Source organism: Nematostella vectensis, chromosome 12 (assembly GCF_932526225.1).
Source record: "Nematostella vectensis chromosome 12, jaNemVect1.1, whole genome shotgun sequence".
Classification (NCBI taxonomy): Eukaryota; Metazoa; Cnidaria; class Anthozoa; order Actiniaria; family Edwardsiidae; genus Nematostella; species Nematostella vectensis.
Window position 1 is genome coordinate 9,356,319 of NC_064045.1, and position 17,966 is coordinate 9,374,284.

At 40.8% G+C, this 17,966-nt stretch overlaps 2 protein-coding genes across 5 annotated transcripts; both read left to right on the forward strand.

Moving 5' to 3' along the window:
- Nucleotides 1-96: 96 nt before the first annotated feature.
- LOC5501823 (vesicular glutamate transporter 3) lies at nucleotides 97-11,964 on the forward strand. 3 transcript variants are annotated; one of them, XM_048720075.1, is made up of 11 exons: nucleotides 97-406; nucleotides 1,873-2,072; nucleotides 3,953-4,040; nucleotides 5,136-5,222; nucleotides 6,150-6,274; nucleotides 6,887-7,036; nucleotides 8,806-8,938; nucleotides 9,184-9,236; nucleotides 9,672-9,848; nucleotides 11,136-11,323; nucleotides 11,477-11,964. In XM_048720075.1, exons 1-10 carry the CDS (start codon nucleotides 97-99, stop codon nucleotides 11,301-11,303), a joined length of 1,491 nt encoding a protein of 496 aa, XP_048576032.1. In that variant the 3' UTR covers nucleotides 11,304-11,323; nucleotides 11,477-11,964. The 3 variants fall into 3 exon arrangements, with proteins under 3 accessions (XP_048576032.1, XP_048576033.1, XP_048576034.1); XM_048720076.1 differs by lacking the exon at nucleotides 9,184-9,236 and having other exon boundaries at nucleotides 9,697-9,848; XM_048720077.1 differs by lacking the exons at nucleotides 11,136-11,323; nucleotides 11,477-11,964 and adding an exon at nucleotides 10,499-10,668.
- Nucleotides 11,965-12,096: 132 nt separating this feature from the next.
- Nucleotides 12,097-17,929, forward strand: LOC5505305 (vesicular glutamate transporter 1). Of its 2 annotated transcripts, XM_048720079.1 has the most exons (4): nucleotides 12,097-12,661; nucleotides 14,031-14,230; nucleotides 16,112-16,199; nucleotides 17,714-17,929. In XM_048720079.1, the coding sequence occupies exons 1-3, from the start codon at nucleotides 12,301-12,303 to the stop codon at nucleotides 16,142-16,144; spliced, it is 594 nt and encodes a 197-aa protein (XP_048576036.1). In that variant the 5' UTR covers nucleotides 12,097-12,300; the 3' UTR covers nucleotides 16,145-16,199; nucleotides 17,714-17,929. The 2 variants fall into 2 exon arrangements, with proteins under 2 accessions (XP_048576036.1, XP_048576035.1); XM_048720078.1 differs by lacking the exons at nucleotides 16,112-16,199; nucleotides 17,714-17,929 and having other exon boundaries at nucleotides 14,031-14,702.
- The last annotated feature ends 37 nt before the right edge of the window (nucleotides 17,930-17,966 follow it).

The window sequence follows — 17,966 nt, forward strand, 5'->3', positions numbered from 1 at the left end:
TGAGTGGGATAAGTACCCATAATTGCATCAACTGCTCTTTGAAGTGAAAGGCACATCATTTTTGAGAATATCGGAATCTGTGGTAGGAAACATTTAATGGCTTCCAAACATAAACAAAAAGTTTTGTTCCCTCAACTAAACCCAACAGAATGGAAGGGCGAGCATGAACTTTTTACATCCAATGACGATCGACCAGATAACCACTGTTGCAGCAACTCTTATTGCTTGTTTCTACCCAAGCGTTATTGTATTGCGTTTCTTACGATGCTCGCCTTTCTATTGTCTTATGGAGTCCGAGCAGGGATAAGCATAGCAGTTGTGGCGATGGTGTCTTCTCGTGAAACGACCATCAATGGAACAATCACTGTGAAAGATCCTGAATTCCGATGGTCAACAAAAACACAAGGTAAATATGGTGATTTCTAAACCTATCACATAAAAAGATATTGCTCTCACGAATTCATGTGTAATAGCCCGTTGATGAGTAACGTATGCGTAGCTGAAACCCGCTGGAAGCGCTGTAAATACAGACACACACAAGATTATTAAAACTGGGGTCTGGTACCTAGGAATCTTAGTTACATTCAGAGACCTTCTCAATTGACGAATTTTAAGGAGCCCTCGGACGTCGGTTTACCTTATCAGCATTCCCAAGCCTAAGATGAGGACCGGTGTAATTGAAGCGGATCATTTTTTTTTCTAAAAAGCAATGAATTATAACGACCTGTGCACTGAGCCTGATCGAATCGCTCATACGAAAACCACGGAAAGAAGAATCGCTGTAAAATAAAGGGCGACCGAAAATGATCTATGTTTGTTAGTTTAGAATGATGTATAGGAGTAATTTTTGATGATGTAGTGAGTGTTAATTACCGTAAAACCTCCGTATTAACCCCCGCATCACTTTACCCACCCCCTCCCCTAAAAAACAGAAACCCTTTTTTCACCTTTTGCTGTTTAATAAAAGGGAGAGGGACATTTATAAGCGCATAAGAAAAAAATGTATCTTTTGCGTATTAGCGTGCATCGACTTTTAATAACAATAATTGTATATGCGCGAACATTCATTGGGATCAACGGACAATCAAAAACACTCATTGGGCATTTACACATATGGATTGCACATGCTTTTACGCGAAATTAATATTTATTCACACGTTTGGACAATCAGTAGCGTGTATCGACAATCACAGGTAGGCCAAGCTCTTTATTTGTCCCTTATGATATTTACGGTAAACAAAGGGCGAAAAACAACATTAGTGAAAAATAAAAAAAAAAATACATGAAAATACGTGTGTAGTCTAGTGTTATGTTAATGTTTACTTTTTGCGTGTTTTCTGGCCGTATTAAAGCGCCTTTTTCAAGATTCAAATTTCACGATTTGAAACTCTTACCAGAACGAAGTGAAAGGTAGGAAAGTAATTTTGGGCATACCTCACGTTTCGTCCTCAAAAACACACTTCCTTCCGCTTAATCGCGCTCAAATCACGGCGACATCCTCACAGATAGGAGTCCAACCTACCCAAACATCAATCGTACTACAACCGTAGAGTTGTATCAAAATAACGAAGGGATGACTTCAGTCGCTGTTTTGACTAATTGTACAGCATTAGCACCATACTGTACAAACGATGACAGATGTGTTTGATAACGAGGAAGTCATAAGAAAATTATAGCCTTAGCTTTGCTCTAGTTTTCTTATAATTCGCAAAAATGTGACAGTTCTCAGACAAAAAGCAGCCATTTTAAAACAAAAAGGCAAGCGAGCGGTAACTGGAAGTAGTCTTGCATTTTTGGGCACTGGCGGTGCCAACTTTGAAAAAGCTGTATATATTCACGAAATTAGTAACCACGAACTTTAATTCTACGCAGGGGTTATTCTTGGCTCCTTTTTTGGGGGCTACATGCTGACCCAAGTACCTGGCGGAGTGCTGGCTCAAAGATTCGGTGGTCGAGTTGTCCTGGGCTTGTGTATGCTGTTTTCATCAATATTTGTGTTCCTTTCTCCTGTGGCGGCGCGAACACACGTTGCACTCCTTGTGGCAGCCAGCGCAGCAGTGGGCTCATGTAAGGTCAGTTACAACGCGATAATCCCAAAGCCTTCATTATTTTGGGCCCTCGTCGAAGAAAAGACAGCATGCCTTTAAAAACGCAAACCACAAAGTCTAGTCCATAATTTGCACATTTATCGATCAAGTAACGATCCGTGTTAATTTCTCACCGAAATGGACTAAAATCCCCCTTTCCTTGTTAAGCGGGTGTGCCTCCACAGAAAAGGTACCCTCTTTAAAGCGGTCCCGCATTTCACATTTCAGAGGCTGGTCGCTAAAGCGGTTTTATCACCAGTTTACTTCCGGTCTACTACGTAACCATCTCCGATTGACCCTGAACATGCGCACTTCGAAGGGATGGGGGAAGAAGATACAATTTCTTACAATGGCCATCAGTTCCTTGCATTCCGGACTGATTTTCCCATTTCAAAACACAAAAAATAGTCGCCGAAATGCACATACCCTGATTTTGGCTTTTTAAGAAAATTTTTTTCTTGATTATCCTTGCGCTATGTATGGGCTCAGGGACGAAAACCTCAAATTTCAATGATACTTTACAAAAAGACGCATCAATTTAAAAAAGGTCGCATTTGATATTTTGTTTGATATTACTCACTAAGTAATTAGGGGAATTTTCCGCCTTATTTGATGTGAAATGAGCTTATTGTAAACGTCAAGTCATGTTTTCCGTCATGTCTCTCCGATTATTTTTAACGGAAAACGCGAGAAATATTTCACAATTGTAAAAGAAGTGTGTCTATTGGAAGTTTTATTGAGGATATGAATGGATGGCCTGTTAAATAGCGCGGATTCTATTAGATTCGTCTCTTGCTGGTTGAGGTTTCCGTCGGCCCTCCAAAGTACCAAGGAATGTAAGTTTTCACTCCTAGGTACTTTTGAGCAAAAGTGCAAGAAAAACAGACTGAAAAAAAAAACCCTATATCAAGTCAACACTACCAGTTTAAGTTTAGCTACCGCTGACCTAAGACGGTATGCCTTGAAGTTTCCAACAATGCACTGCGGTCTTTTCTGTCTAGCGACGGCACTGCTACAGCCTGTTGTTTTCAACAGCTTTGCCTGTAATTTGCTTAAAAATTACAGCTTTTTCACATCTGGAGAGTGCCTTAGGACATCACAAAGTCTATTAGGGCATAATTAATGCTATGTGCTTATGGTTGTTTGCACGCTGAGGTTGATTTGATGTGATAATTCCTTGTTTGGGTTTCACCGAGTAAGAATAGAATTTTCTAATGAATGGCCTCATACTCTCCAATGTGGAACATCTTTGCTACCCAACCTTATTTAAAAATTGTTTTCAGGCTTTTTTCTGGGTTCCTTGGACCTGGAAATGTTTTGTTTGGCTTTGGGGCAAAGAAACTTATAAAAAAATGGTATGATTATGGGAGAAGAGTTTTCCCGCCTCTCTGTTAAGGTGTTTCCAAGACTCCCATCATGCAGTGCTGGCATGCAATATAGCCTTTAAAGATGGTGACTCGCTTCTAATAGAGGTTTTAGCATTGATTATTGTGGCTGATGGCTGTAAAATGGGACCTGACGGACGGAGCACAATAAAGGTATCTATTTGTGACTTGATCTGTGTTTGCTTGTCTCTATTTTGTAGTTCGGAATTTTTTGTCTTTTTTGATAAGAAATGTTTCTGAGTTTAAGCATTTGTTTACGAATTGTTCAGCAATCAAGGCTGATATTTTAACAATAGATTCAATTCTATTACATTGCTTCGATGCGCTTTTAAAGTTCGTCTATACCTTGGAGCAATCAATGAGTATCCGGGTCTGGTGATGTTTAGTTTGCATTTATGGCGTTTTGGAGTTTGGGCCTATATTTTACGGGCGTCTGGGGACGTTATAACCCCTGGTTTACAAACTTACTTATACTTCAAGGGGGTGATGACTCCCGCCCTGTACGACTTCTGGAACAGACGGGCGCCTTATGGGGAGAAATCTACTTATGTGACCTTTTCTTTGTCCGGTGAGTGATTTCCAAAAGACCTATAACAAGTATGAGTGCCCGGGGGGACTCTCCAGAAAAGTAGACGGGGGTGATCGTCATATCTTTTAGGGTATAAAATTTAGACCAGCTGCCATCCCTTAGGGGGGGGGGGAGATGCTAGACCCCTCGGTTGCTGGGAAAAAATCGGCCAGAATGGTTCTGCTGGCAAATTTGTGGAGTCGAACTTGTTGTGCTGGAAATATTTTTTGGGAGCTGGAGCGGTTGCTTGGGGAAAAAATCGTTCCGACGGGTTATTAGGGGCAATTATTTATGAGCTTAAATGCCTACCACTGCTGGCTTGCTGGGAAAAAAAGAAATTCAAGGTCCCTCCTTGGAAAACAGGAACAGATAATTTTTCCCCAGCAATTTTTGGTATCAGAACATATTCAAACGACGAAGTATGCCATTTTAACGTGTTTCGTGAAGGGGGGCTCATCGTAAGCCCTTGGAACAGAAGCATCCAAGGGATAAGGACACATAAGAATATTTCGTTTCTGGTCGCGCTTTCTCCTTCGGGAGCATGCCGGTGGGCGATTTTTATGTTTGTTCTTTTATTTGTATTTTTTTTCTTCTTTTTCAAAAATTTTGCTTTTTTGTGTAATATGCCGCGACCCTTTATTTTCTCGCGGAGAAAAATGATTACTCCAACCGGAGCTACTTTAACGACATTGTTTAGCTTAGCACATCTTTCGATGTATGACGTGATTTGATGTCTATTTTCTGTCATTACCAGCGCAAATCTCAAAAAAAAAATTCTAGAGGTTTTACTGAGAAAGATTTGAAATAAAAAAAAATAAATAAAAGGTTGTATGCAGCACTAATTCGGGATGTGGCGGCGACCAGAAACGACAATAATTTTTATGTGACCTTATGCAGGATGCTCCAAGATTGAAAAAAAAAAAATAATGAAAATTTCATTTGGGAGAATTGCGATACTTACAACCATTCATTATAACGGGTCATCATGATAACATCCAGGAGTAAAGTAAAACACTACAACAATCATACATCTATTTAAAGGCGTTTGTCATGGGTCTAGCTAAATCGTACCATAAAGTTTCAATCCATTTGCAGGTGTTTACATCGGTTTGGCTATAATCCCACCAGTACTGGGGCAGTTAGAATCTTGGTTTGACTGGCCGTCAATTTTCTATAGTTCAGGTAAGTGATTTTTAAAATTCATACAAATTGCCCAAAAGCGGAGCTCCAAGCTCTAAATCTTCGCTTATTTTCCCTTGATAATTTAAGAAATAATAAATATTATTATTAACCCCCTTCCCCCCACCCTTGACAAGCTTAATAGTCATACGATGTTTCGGCGTCAGGGTAGTTTTACTTTTAGTAAAACACGTGACCATATTTTCGCATCCCACTTGTCACCTTCATGACACCTTCCGAGTTTGGTTGTCATACGATGTTTCTCTAATGAAATATTAATATCTTTCTATTTTGATGACGGCAGCACTTTTTTGCTTCTAGTGACGCCGTCTCAATCACGTGACTATATCGGTGCACCCCCCTTGACACCTTCATGACACATACCAACATTGGTTGTCATATGATGTTTCGTTCATGAGATATGGATATTCTTGTTCTTAATGAAATCGGAATAGTTTTGCTTTTAGTGACGTCACCGATTACGTCACAAATCTCGTGCACCACCTTGACACAAACACGACACCTCCCAATTTTGGTTGTGAAACAATGTTTCTTACGCGAGATATGAATGTTTTTGCTTTTAATCACGTCGATGACTTCACACAACACGTGACCGTATTTTCGCATCCCACTTGTCACCTTCATGACACCCTCCTAGTTTGGTTGTCATACGATGCTTTTTGGGGACGAACTGACAGACGAAAACTCGAGTCGACTGGTTACCAATATTTGCTACCATATTTTTCTTGTATACCACTTTTTCTTAGGTATGGGACTCCGTTCACGATGGGCTTCGCGGCGCTTTCGCCCTTTCTACTTTGTGCTCGTAACGTCAGCGTATTAAAACCTACTCTGTTTTGACAGTGTTAAATATACCACTTTTGATCCCGTCCGTCTATCTGCTGTCTAATGTATGCCGCTTGTCCTCAGGTGCAGTAACTATCTTATTGGCATTTGTTTGGTTTATTGTCGTGAAGCGTTCTCCTGTCGATGATTCTCGTCTGAGCGACGAGTTGCTGAGTTCGTGTGAACAAGAAAAGACAGCTACTGAAAAAGTACAATGGGTTCAACGGTTGATTTATTATATCAGGCCCTACCCAGGATTTTTCTTGGGCTGGGCGAAATCCGAAAAAGTGGACCTAATTTTTCCTGGGGGGGGGGGGAGGAATTTTTTTATGCCTTTGCAGTATCTCCATGGGACGTTTATTATCGGATTTGGCTACATACCACAGTGATCTAGCTTATGCTTTATAGTTATAGTCTACCAATAGCACGACTATTGAGAACCGAAAGTAGACCTTCGACTTTGTGTGTTTGTGTGTGTTGGGGGGGGGGGGGGGGGTTCGCACCCCTTGAACCCCCCCTGGGTACGGGCCTGTATATTGCCTATATACATATAATATACCTATACCTTCCTGTTATGACTAGATCACAACGACGCCACTCTGTTCTCATGATATTTTAGGTTTCACGATCCGATCAGACTGTTGGATTAATCGGGGTTGAAAAAGAGTGAACTTCTCTCACAGTTTTTATGAGAAGTATTAAGCTAGCCGAAAGGCTAACAATACTTCGGTTGGATTATTGCCTATATACCTATACTATACCTATACCTTCCTGTAATGACTAGATCTAAACAACGCCACCCTGTTCTCATGATAATTTAGAATGTACCAACGCCTTGGAAGAAGATTCTGACGTCTTTACCGGTGTGGAGCGTTGTCATTGGCTGGGGCACTAGCGGTTGGATGTTGTTCACATTCCTCACAGAATTGCCCTCTTATCTCAAGTTCGGTCTTGGATATGATATAAAACTGGTAGGTTTCCGGTAAAGTGTGATGACAATATCACGGCTTTGGCGTGACGAGAGATAAATCGAAGAGAGATGACTTGGCTAGGGCACTGGTGACCAAAAGGCGATTGCAACAATTGGTGACTAGGCTAGAGCGATTACCAGAGCATAATTGTGGCGTGACTAGATTAAGATAGTTGCGTGACCATAGTGTGTTCGTAGCGTAACTTGGCTAGGTTATGATAGGGCCCTGACGAAAGCACAATAATGATATAACTACAGTTTGATAGGGGCGTGAGCAAAGTGTGATCGGAGCGTAACTCAGTAAGTGTTTCGTAGTTGTGTGACCTGAATCATGGTTTGACCCGAGTTTGATCTTGGCGTGACCAGAGAAAAATTGGAACGTGACTAGGTTATATATCGGGGCGTGACCATAGTGTGATCGTAGTGACTAGGCTAGAATATCATAGTTGTCTGACTAGAGCATAATCATAGCGTGACCATATAATATGATCTTTGCGTAAGTAATTCACTATCATGGCAGGCATCTATGGCATGACCAGGATTCACGATCCTATCAGACTATTAGATTAATCGGGGTTGAAAAAGAATGAACTTCTATCACGGTTTTTATGAGAAGTATTAAGCTAGCCGACAGGCTAACAATACTGCAGTTGGTAATGTCATATAATATCCTTTACGCTCTTTGCTCCCTGAAACCACTATCCATCCCTCCCCCAACTTTCGCCCCCCCCCCCCCCCCCCCCCACTTATGGAACCGTTCCGCCGCCCCTGATGGCAGGGCGTTAGTTTACCAGAGCATAATCATGGCGTGACTAGATTAACATAGTGGCGTTACCATAGTGGCGTTACCATAGTGTGTTCGTGGCGTAAGTATAACAGCTGCGCAACAAGAGAATAACGTCTATCACCGATTTTATGACAAGTTTTTAGCTAGCCGACAGGCTAACAATACTTCGTTGGTAATTAGTAAATAAACCCTTTCTAGCGGCTGGGATATCGGTGGATAATGTCCAAGGATGAGAAATGGTACGAAAAAACGAAAAAATGGTACGAGAAGCAAAGCTTCGAGGGCAACTGTGAAATTTTGAGGACCATTTCTCATCCGCGGACATTATCTGCCGATATCACAGTGAGCCAAAGAAGGGGTTTATTTATTTCATATCCCAGCGACTACGCTGAAAATGCGAAAAATGTCTTCAAAGCGCGCTGACGTGCACTGGAATGACGCCACGAGCGCGCGCTGTTATTTTTGCCATTCGCAATTCATAAAAATCCATGCAATAATCCAACGAACAAAAACAAGCTCAAAACTTGCATTTCAACTGATGGATTTTCACCTATACTGTTTTCTTATTGTTCTGCAAGTTTGAAATGTCTTCTGTGCGCGCTGACGTGCACGGGAATGACACCACGAGCGCGCGCTGTTGTGAAGTTTTTTTTGTCATTGTTTTTTCTTTCAAGTTACAGGATAAATTCTAAAAAAACATATTGATGATAATTCTATAAAAGAAATAAAGCATTCTTTCTGTGCCTTTATGGCGTTTTCAAAATCTTGGTGTTTGTTTGAGGAGTTATTGAGCAGACGATAAGTGAGTTTTGACTGCACAAAAATGTTCACAGGACAGATACCACTTTTGCTGGACGTTATCGAATGATATTTGTCCTGTGAAATTGTGCACGCGACCAGTATTGACCAATGAGCGCGCGTGAAAATTCATCACTGGGAAATAATGTCATATAATATCCTTTACGCTCTTTGCTCGTTCACAGACCGGTGTTTTGTACGGAGTCTCGTTTTTGGCAGTGGCCATAATGCTACCCATAATGACAAGATTAGCAGATTTCATGAATACCAAGGAAGTCCTGTCAATGACAAACATCCGTAAACTATTCACATGTGGCGGTGAGTACCGTGAATATACAACTGTTCCAAATAAGAAAAATCCATTTCTTCAGTGCAGCCTTATTTGAGAAAGGCGTTTACTAAGCGCATACATTTTCCTCAACGCCAAATGCAAATTTTTATAATTGTGATGGTGGTGATGATAATTATAATAAAGTTTATGTTGATTAGCGATGTGAATGATAGTAAAATTGACGTTGATAATGATAATTATCACAATGATGATGATAATACGTTTCTTGTAGGCTTTTTTCTTCAGTGTATTTGCCTCATCATAGTGGCTTGTACACCCTATAAGGTGGTGCCTATCGTCCTTGGTTTAGGTTCCATGGTCACTTTGTAAATATATTATTTCAAATCTGTGGAATGCTGTTACATCCATGACCTATTCTGCACAAGGGCAAAGCTTGTCGGAGTTATATTGTTTTGATTAAAAAAAAAATATTTATAAACTTCTATGATGGGACATAAGAATTTACCATTAGACTCTTGACAACTTTGACAGCCATATTCACACCAGGAATTGTGTTTATTAACTTTGATGTACTGCATAATTTAAATTATTGAATAAGGCCTGGATCCATTTGGTTGGTACAATAAATAAATCTCCGTAAAGAGCAGGATCCTAGATCCCCCAAAAATACCTCAATCAGTCAACACAGAAGGTGTTCAATGCTGGCTCCGCTTTTAGGCAGTGCCTAAATCTATATTAGTGGCTTGTACACCCTATAAGGTGGTGCCTATCGTCCTTGGTTTAGGTTCCATGGCCACTTTGAATGCTGGGGTGGGCGTCAACGCGTTCGATATCGCACCCCGGTACTCTGGTATCATAATGGGAATGGCCAATACTCTTGCGACGTTTAATGGAATTATGGCACCACTGGTTGTTGGACTAATCGTAAAATCTGAGGTAAAAAGTTAATGAATGCTTTTATTATGAAAAAGTGCGTGCATGTCTGATAGAGAATTTTCAACCAAATACACATTATAGTACGAAATATAAATGTTATTAGTCTAGTCCATAACACATATGTTACGTTTAGCCCTGGCCCCACACAAGTTACGTCTAACTTTAGCCCCACTCAAGTTACGTCTAGACCCAGCCCTATTCAAGTTAAGTCTACCTTTAGCCCCACTCAAGTTACGTCTAGCGCCCTAGCCCCTCTCAAGTTACTTCTAACTTTAGCCCCGCTCAAGTTACGTCTTACGTATAATTTTAGCTCCAGTCAAGTAACGTCTACCTTTACCCCCATTCAAATTACGTCTAGCCCCAGCCCTACTCAAGTTACGTCTACCTTTAGCCCCACTCAAGTTACGTCTAGCGCCCTAGCCCCTCTCAAGTTACGTCTAACTTTAGCCCCATTCAAATTACGTCTAGCCCCAGCCCTACTCAAGTTACGTCTACCTTTAGCCCCACTCAAGTTACGTCTAGCGCCCTAGCCCCTCTCAAGTTACGTCTAACTTTAGCCCCATTCAAGTTACGTCCAGCCCTAGCCCCACTCAAGTTACTTCTAGCCCCAGTTAAGTACAGCTCGCCAGCCCCTATCAATTAACGTACAGCCCACCAGCCCCGCTCAAGTAAAGTACAGCCCGCCATCCCTGCTCAAGTTACGCACAGCTCGCCAACCCCATCAAAGTTACATCTAGCCCGAAAATTGTTTAAGTCCAGAACTGCGAAGGTAATCGTTACCCAGTAGCGGATCTATGGTGTGTGTGTGTATGTGTGCGTCTTGGGGAGGGGGGGGGGGGGGGGGAAGAAGGGGGTTCAAACCCCCATTGGGCTGCCTTTTTTATTGTTTTCTTTGTGTCTGTACATTCAAAAATCGTTACGAAGGTAAAATAATGACGAAAATGTTTGGGTCACCCCCCCCCCCCCCCCCTTGGCAATAGGCGAGATCCGCCCCTGTGACCAAGTCAGACTTAGCAACAAAACCATGCCATCTGATCGGCGCTCAACAGGCGCTCAACAGTCTCCAAAATAATTTCCACGGCGAAGCATGAATCTGGACCCTTTAAGTTGCAGGAAGGATTTGCTTTCTTCTTGAAACCCCACCCTGAAAACTTTGCTTCCTCTGCTTCTGCCTTAGTAAAATCATCAACCATTCAAATCCAAACAAAGAAAATCCAGTAAAGCAAGCCCGATGCTTTTTGCACAAAAAATGTAGCTGTAATTTTCATCTCATTTTTTAATACTCAGAGCATCCACGAGTGGGGCATCGTGTTTCTTCTTATCGCTGCCATTGTGTTCTACGGAGCAGTGTTTTACGCAATCAATGCGTCGGGCGAGCTACAACCGTGGGCAACGCCTGACCTCTCTCTACTTTCAAAGAAAGTAGACCCACCCAAGAAGCAGGCTATGTCGTGACATATTCATTATATGATAAGGTAGAGTAATTTGCTAAAATAAGGTTATTTTCATTCTCTATTGTATTCTTCTCACTTGGTAGCAAAGATGTTTATTTTTAAACTTTAATTAACAAGATTAATCTTTACGTATTAACTCGACAATAATAAAAAAAAACCTTTAAAATTCCCCAGGGACATTTTGCTGGTGTAGGCGTGGCCCTTCCCATCACCATATTTGGAGTGCTGTCACTCATCGCTGCCATGGTAACGTTCTGGATCCCCGAGACAATCTACTCGAATATGCACCAGACCATAGAAGAAGCCGAGGACGCTAAAGATTATTACGGGATGCCGTGCTGTCGCCATGAAGACAACGAGCAAAGTGAGATTCCCGGATGTTACCGTAAATAGGAGCTGATTTCCATAACAAAAGAACAGAATTTGACAAACATTGACATCATGCCAGTTTTCAATGTTGGTTGCTTTTGCACGGGGCTTAAAGATAACTAGCATCAGAACTCATTCTTTGAAAGACCTGCTTAAACTGACAATCACACAACTAAGAACACCATATAATTTTATCTATAATTATCCTATACTTAACGATAACAAGCACGTTCTGTCTACGATCCTGAAAATGAAAAGTCTCAGACCAGAATGAATAAATACAAAAAGCCCAATATGCCGTGTTCGTGAACCAGAAGAATGAATACAATACAGCAAAGCCTCGAATTCTACTCTGCCAAATTTTTGTATTTAATAAGACTTCTTCAGGGCAGACCAGAATGGATACAATTCATTCGATATATTGCCTTTCTTGGTATCCCAACAAGCGTACTCCCACGAGGGCATGGTAGGTGAAACTCTCGAGGTCTCTTATAACAAAAGAGATAACTGTTTATAAATCTATTAATGATTCACCAAGTCCTTTATCACTCAAGCATATTTGCCGCGAGGCCGCGGGCAATAAGTACCCCTATTTGCATCAACTGCTCTTTGAAGTGAAACACTGCACAATGAAGCAAATCATTTTTGAGAATATCGGATTCCGTGGTGGGAAACATTTAATGGCTTTCAAACATAAACAAAAAGTTTTGTTCCCTCAACTAAACCCAACAGAATGGAAGGGCGAGCATGAACTTTTCACGTCCAATGACGATCGACCAGATAACCACTGTTGCAGCAACTCTTATTGCTTGTTTCTACCCAAGCGTTATTGTATTGCGTTTCTTACGATGCTCGCCTTTCTATTGTCTTATGGAGTCCGAGCAGGGATAAGCATAGCAGTTGTGGCGATGGTGTCTTCTCGTGAAACGACCATCAATGGAACAATCACTGTGAAAGATCCTGAATTCCGATGGTCAACAAAAACACAAGGTGAATATGGTGATTTCTAAACCTATCACATAAAAAGATATTGCTCTCGCGAATTCATGTGTAATAGCCCGTTGATGAGTAACGTATTCGTAGCTGAAACCCGCAGGAAGCGCTGTAAATACAGGCACACACAAAATTATTGAAACAGTGATCTGTTTTTATAAAACGACGGAAACAATGGGGAGCATTTAAGTTATATTTTACTAGTAGCATTCGTACCCTAAATCTGTGGCACATGAAAAAAATGTCGTTTTTGGGGTCTGGTACCTAGGAATCTTAGTAACATTCAGAGACCTTCTCAATTGACGAATTTTAAGGAGCCCTCGGACGTCGGTTTACCTTATCAGCATTCTCAAGCCTAAGATGAGGACCGGTGTAATTGAAGCGGATCATTTTTTTTCTAAAAAGCAATGAATTATAACGACCTGTGCACTGAGCCTGATCGAATCGCTCATACGAAAACCACGGAAAGAAGAATCGCTGTAAAATAAAGGGCGACCAAAAATTATCTATGTTTGTTAGTTTAGAATGATGTATAGGAGTAATGTTTGATGATGTAGTGAGTGTTAATTACCGTAAAACCTCCGTATTAACCCCCGCATCACTTTACCCACCCCCTCCCCTAAAAACAAAAACCCTTTCTTCACCTTTTGCTGTTTAATAAACGGGAGAGGGACATTATAAGCGCAAAAGAAAAAAATGTATCTTTTGCGTATTAGCGTGCATCGACTTTTAATAACAATAATTGTATATGCGCGAACATTCATTGGGATCAACGGACAATCAAAAACACTCATTGGGCATTTACACATATGGATTGCACATGCTTTTACGCGAAATTAATATTTATTCACACGTTTGGACAATCAGTAGCGTATATCGACAATCACAGGTAGGCCAAGCTCTTTATTTGTCCCTTATGATATTTACGGTAAACAAAGGGCGAAAAACAACATTAGTGAAAAATAAAAATAAAAACATGTATTACGTGTGTAGTCTAGTGTTATGTTAATGTTTACTTTTTGCGTGTTTTCTGGCCGTATTAAAGCGCCTTTTTCAAAATTCAAATTTCACGATTTGAAACTCTTACCAGAACGGAGTGAAGGGTAGGAAAGTAATTTTTGACATACCTCACGTTCCGTCCACAAAAACACACTTCCTCCCGCTTAATCGCTTTGCTCTAGTTTTCTTAGCATTCGCAAAAATGTGACAGTTCTCAGACAAAAAGCAGCCATTTTAAAACAAAAAGGCTAGTTTAAGCGAGCGGTAACTGGAAGCAGTCTTGCGTTTTTGAGCACTGGCGGTGCCAACTTTGAAAAAGCTGTATATATTCACGAAATTAGTAACCACGAACTTTAATTCTACGCAGGGGTTATTCTTGGCTCCTTTTTTGGGGGCTACATGCTGACCCAAGTACCTGGCGGAGTGCTGGCTCAAAGATTCGGTGGTCGAGTTGTCCTGGGCTTGTGTATGCTGTTTTCATCAATATTTGTGTTCCTTTCTCCTGTGGCGGCGCGAACACACGTTGCACTCCTTGTGGCAGCCAGCACAGCAGTGGGCTCATGTAAGGTCAGTTACAACGCGATAATCCCAAAGCCTTCATTATTTTGGGCCCTCGTCGAAGAAAAGACAGCATGCCTTTAAAAACGCAAACCACAAAGTCTAGTCCATAATTTGCACATTTATCGATCAAGTAACGATCCGTGTTAATTTCTCACCGGAATGGACTAAAATCCCCCTTTCCTTGTTAAGCGGGTGTGCCTCCACAGAAAAGGTACCCTCTTTAAAGCGGTCCCGCATTTCACAGTTCAGAGGCTGGTCGCTAAAGCGGTTTTATCACCAGTTTACTTCCGGTCTACTACGTAACCATCTCCGATTGACATGACGGAAAAACCCTGAACATGCGCACTTCGAAGAGATGGGGAAAGAAGATACAATTTCTTACAATGGCCATCAGTTCCTTGCATTCCGGACTGATTTTCCCATTTCAAAACACAAAAAATAGTCGCCGAAATGCACACACCCTGATTTTGGCTTTTCAAGAAAAGAAAATTTTTTTTTTCTTGATCATCCTTGCGCTATGTATGGGCTCAGGGACGAAAACCTCAAATTTAAATGATACTTTACAAAAAGTCGCATCAATTTAAAAAAGGTCGCATTTGATATTTTGTTTGATATTACTCACTAAGTAATTAGGGGAATTTTCCGCCTTATTTGATGTGAAATGAGGTTATTGGAAACGTCAAGTCATGTTTTTCCGTCACGTCTCTCCGATTATTTTTAACGGAAAACGCGAGAAATATTTCACAATTGTAAAAGAAGTGTGTCTATTGGAAGTTTTATTGAGGATATGAATGAATGGCCTGTTAATAGCGCGGATTCTATTAGATTCGTCTCTTGCCGGTTGAGGTTTCCGTCGGCCCTCCAAAGTACCAAGGAATGTGAGTTTTCACTCCTAGGTACTTTTGAGCAAAATTGCAAGACTGAAAAAAAAAACCCCTATATCAAGTCAATACTACCAGTTTAGGTTTAGCTACCGCTTACCTAAGACGGTATGCCTTGAAGTTTCCAACAATGCACTGCGGTCTTTTCTTTCTAGCGACGGCACTGCTACAGCCTGTTGCTTACAACAGTTTTGCTTGTAATTTGCTAAAAAATTACAGCTTTTTCACATCTGGAGAGTGCCTTAGGACATCACAAAGTCTATTAGGGCATAATAAAAGCTATGTGCTTATGGATGTTTGCACGCTGAGGTTGATTTGATGTGATAATTCCTTGTTTGGGTTTCACCGAGTAAGAATAGAATTTTCTAATGAATGGCCTCATACTCTCCAATGTGGAACATCTTTGCTACCCAACCTTATTTAAAAATTGTTTTGAGGCTTTTTTCTGGGTTCCTTGGACCTGGAAATGTTTTGTTTGGCTTTGGGGTAAAGAAACTTATAAAAAAATGGTATGATTATGGGAGAAGAGTTTTCCCGCCTCTCTGTCAAGGTGTTTCAAAGACTCCCATCATGCAGTGCTGGCATGCAATATAGCCTTTAAAGATGGTGACTCGCTTCTAATAGAGGTTTTAGCATTGATTATTGTGGCTGATGGCTGTAAAATGGGACCTGACGGACGGAGCGCAATAAAGGTATCTATTTGTGACTTGATCTGTGTTTGCTTGTCTCTATTTTGTAGTTCTTTTTTGATAAGAAATGTTTCTGAGTTTAAGCATTTGTTTACGAATTGTTCAGCAATCAAGGCTGATATTTTAACAATAGATTCAATTCTATTACATTGCTTCGATGCGCTTTCAAAGTTCGTCTATACCTTGGAGCAATCAATGAGTATCCGGGTCTGGTGATGTTTAGTTTGCATTTCTGGCGTTTTGGAGTTTGGGCCTATATTTTACGGGCGTCTGGGGACGTTATAACCCCTGGTTTACAAACTTACTTATACTTCAAGGGGGTGATGACTCCTGCCCTGTACGACTTCTAGAACAGACGGGCGCCTTATGGGGAGAAATCTACTTATGTGACCTTTTCTTTGTCCGGTGAGTGATTTCCAAAAGACCTATAACAAGTATGAGTGCCCTGGGGGGACTCTCCAGAAAAGTAGACGGGGGTGATCGTCACATCTTTAAGGGTATAAAATTTAGACCAGCTGCCATCCCTTAGGGGATGTTGTAAGAACTTTTTCGGATTCTGCTATCTCTTGGGGTTAAAAATTCCTTCGAGCACACCCAATTTGCTATCTCTTAGGGGTAAGAATTTTTCTGTTGGCCACCGGCAAATCGATTTTGCCGACGATCAACCCCGTCTGTTTTTATCGGAGTCCCCCTCTTGTATGAGTAATCTATTTAAAATAACGTCTGAACCGGCAAAACGTGTATATCATATTCTATGTATCAATGCTTGTCATAGACTGTTTACTTTGAAAGCAAGTGCGTTTTGTTTCGAACTAATGTGTAACCCGGTTCGAGCAAACCTAAACAAGTGAAACAACGCCCCTACCATGAAAACGAACAGGCAAGGGCACAAAACGGATCTGTTAATCCGCAGCCCGTTTTTTTTTTTTTTTTTTTGCTGGCTGGGAAGATGTTAGACCCCTCGGTTGCTGGGGAAAAATCGACCAGAATGGTTCTGCTGGCAAATTTGTGGAGTCGAACTTGTTGTGCTGGAAATATTTTTTGGGAGCTGGAGCGGTTGCTTGGGGAAAAAATCGTTCCGACGGGTTATTAGGGGCAATTATTTATGAGCTTAAATGCCTACCACTGCTGGCTTGCTGGGAAAAAAAGAAATTCAAGGTCCCTCCTTGGAAAACAGGAACAGATAATTTTTACCCAGCAATTTTCGGTATCAGAACATATTCAAACGACGAAGTATGCCATTTTAACGTGTTTCGTGAAGGGGGGCTCATCGTAAGCCCTTGGAACAGAAGCATCCAAGGGATAAGGACACATAAGAATATTTCGTTTCTGGTCGCGATTTCTTCTTCGGGAGCATGCCGGTGGGCGATTTTTATGTTTGTTCTTTTATTTGTATTTTTTTTCTTCTTTTTCAAAAATTTTGCTTTTTTGTGTAATATGCCGCGACCCTTTATTTTCTCGCGGAGAAAAATGATTACTCCAACCGAAGCTACTTTAACGACATTGTTTAGCTTAGCACATCTTTCGATGTATGACGTGATTTGATGTCTATTTTCTGTCATTACCATTAGGGAAGAGCGCAAATCTCAAAAAAAAAATTCTAGAGGTTTTACTGAGAAAGATTTGAAATAAAAAAAAAATAAATAAAAGGTTGTATGCAGCACTAATTCGGGATGTGGCGGCGACCAGAAACGACAATAATTTTTATGTGACCTTATGCAGGATGCTCCAAGATTGAAAAAGAAAAATAATGAAAATTTCATTTGGGAGAATTGCGATACTTACAACCATTCATTATAACGGGTCATCATGATAACACCCAGGAGTAAAGTAAAACACTACAACAATCATACATCTATTTAAAAGCGTTTGTCATGGGTCTAGCTAGATCGTACCATAAAGTTTCAATCCATTTGCAGGTATTTATATCGGTTTGGCTATAATCCCACCAGTACTGGGGCAGTTAGAATCTTGGTTTGACTGGCCGTCAATTTTCTATAGTTCGGGTAAGTGATTTTTAAAATTCATACAAATTTAGGCATTGCCCAAAAGCGGAGCTCCAAGCTCTAAATGTTCGCTTATTTTCCCTTGATAATTTAAGAAATAATAAATATTATTATTAACCCCCTTCCCCCAACCCTTGACAAGCTTTTAAGCTTGACTATTAAAATA

Bases quoted from the DNA above. Each gene is read 5' to 3' on its own strand.
- LOC5501823 (XM_048720075.1), top strand. From the start codon at position 97: ATGGCTTCCAAACATAAACAAAAAGTTTTGTTCCCTCAACTAAACCCA. The intron at 7,037-8,805 runs GTAGGTTTCCGG...GCTCGTTCACAG, and splicing joins TTGGATATGATATAAAACTG to ACCGGTGTTTTGTACGGAGT. The intron at 8,939-9,183 runs GTGAGTACCGTG...CGTTTCTTGTAG, and splicing joins TAAACTATTCACATGTGGCG to GCTTTTTTCTTCAGTGTATT.
- LOC5505305 (XM_048720078.1), top strand. From the start codon at position 12,301: ATGAAGCAAATCATTTTTGAGAATATCGGATTCCGTGGTGGGAAACAT. The intron at 12,662-14,030 runs GTGAATATGGTG...AATTCTACGCAG, and splicing joins ATGGTCAACAAAAACACAAG to GGGTTATTCTTGGCTCCTTT.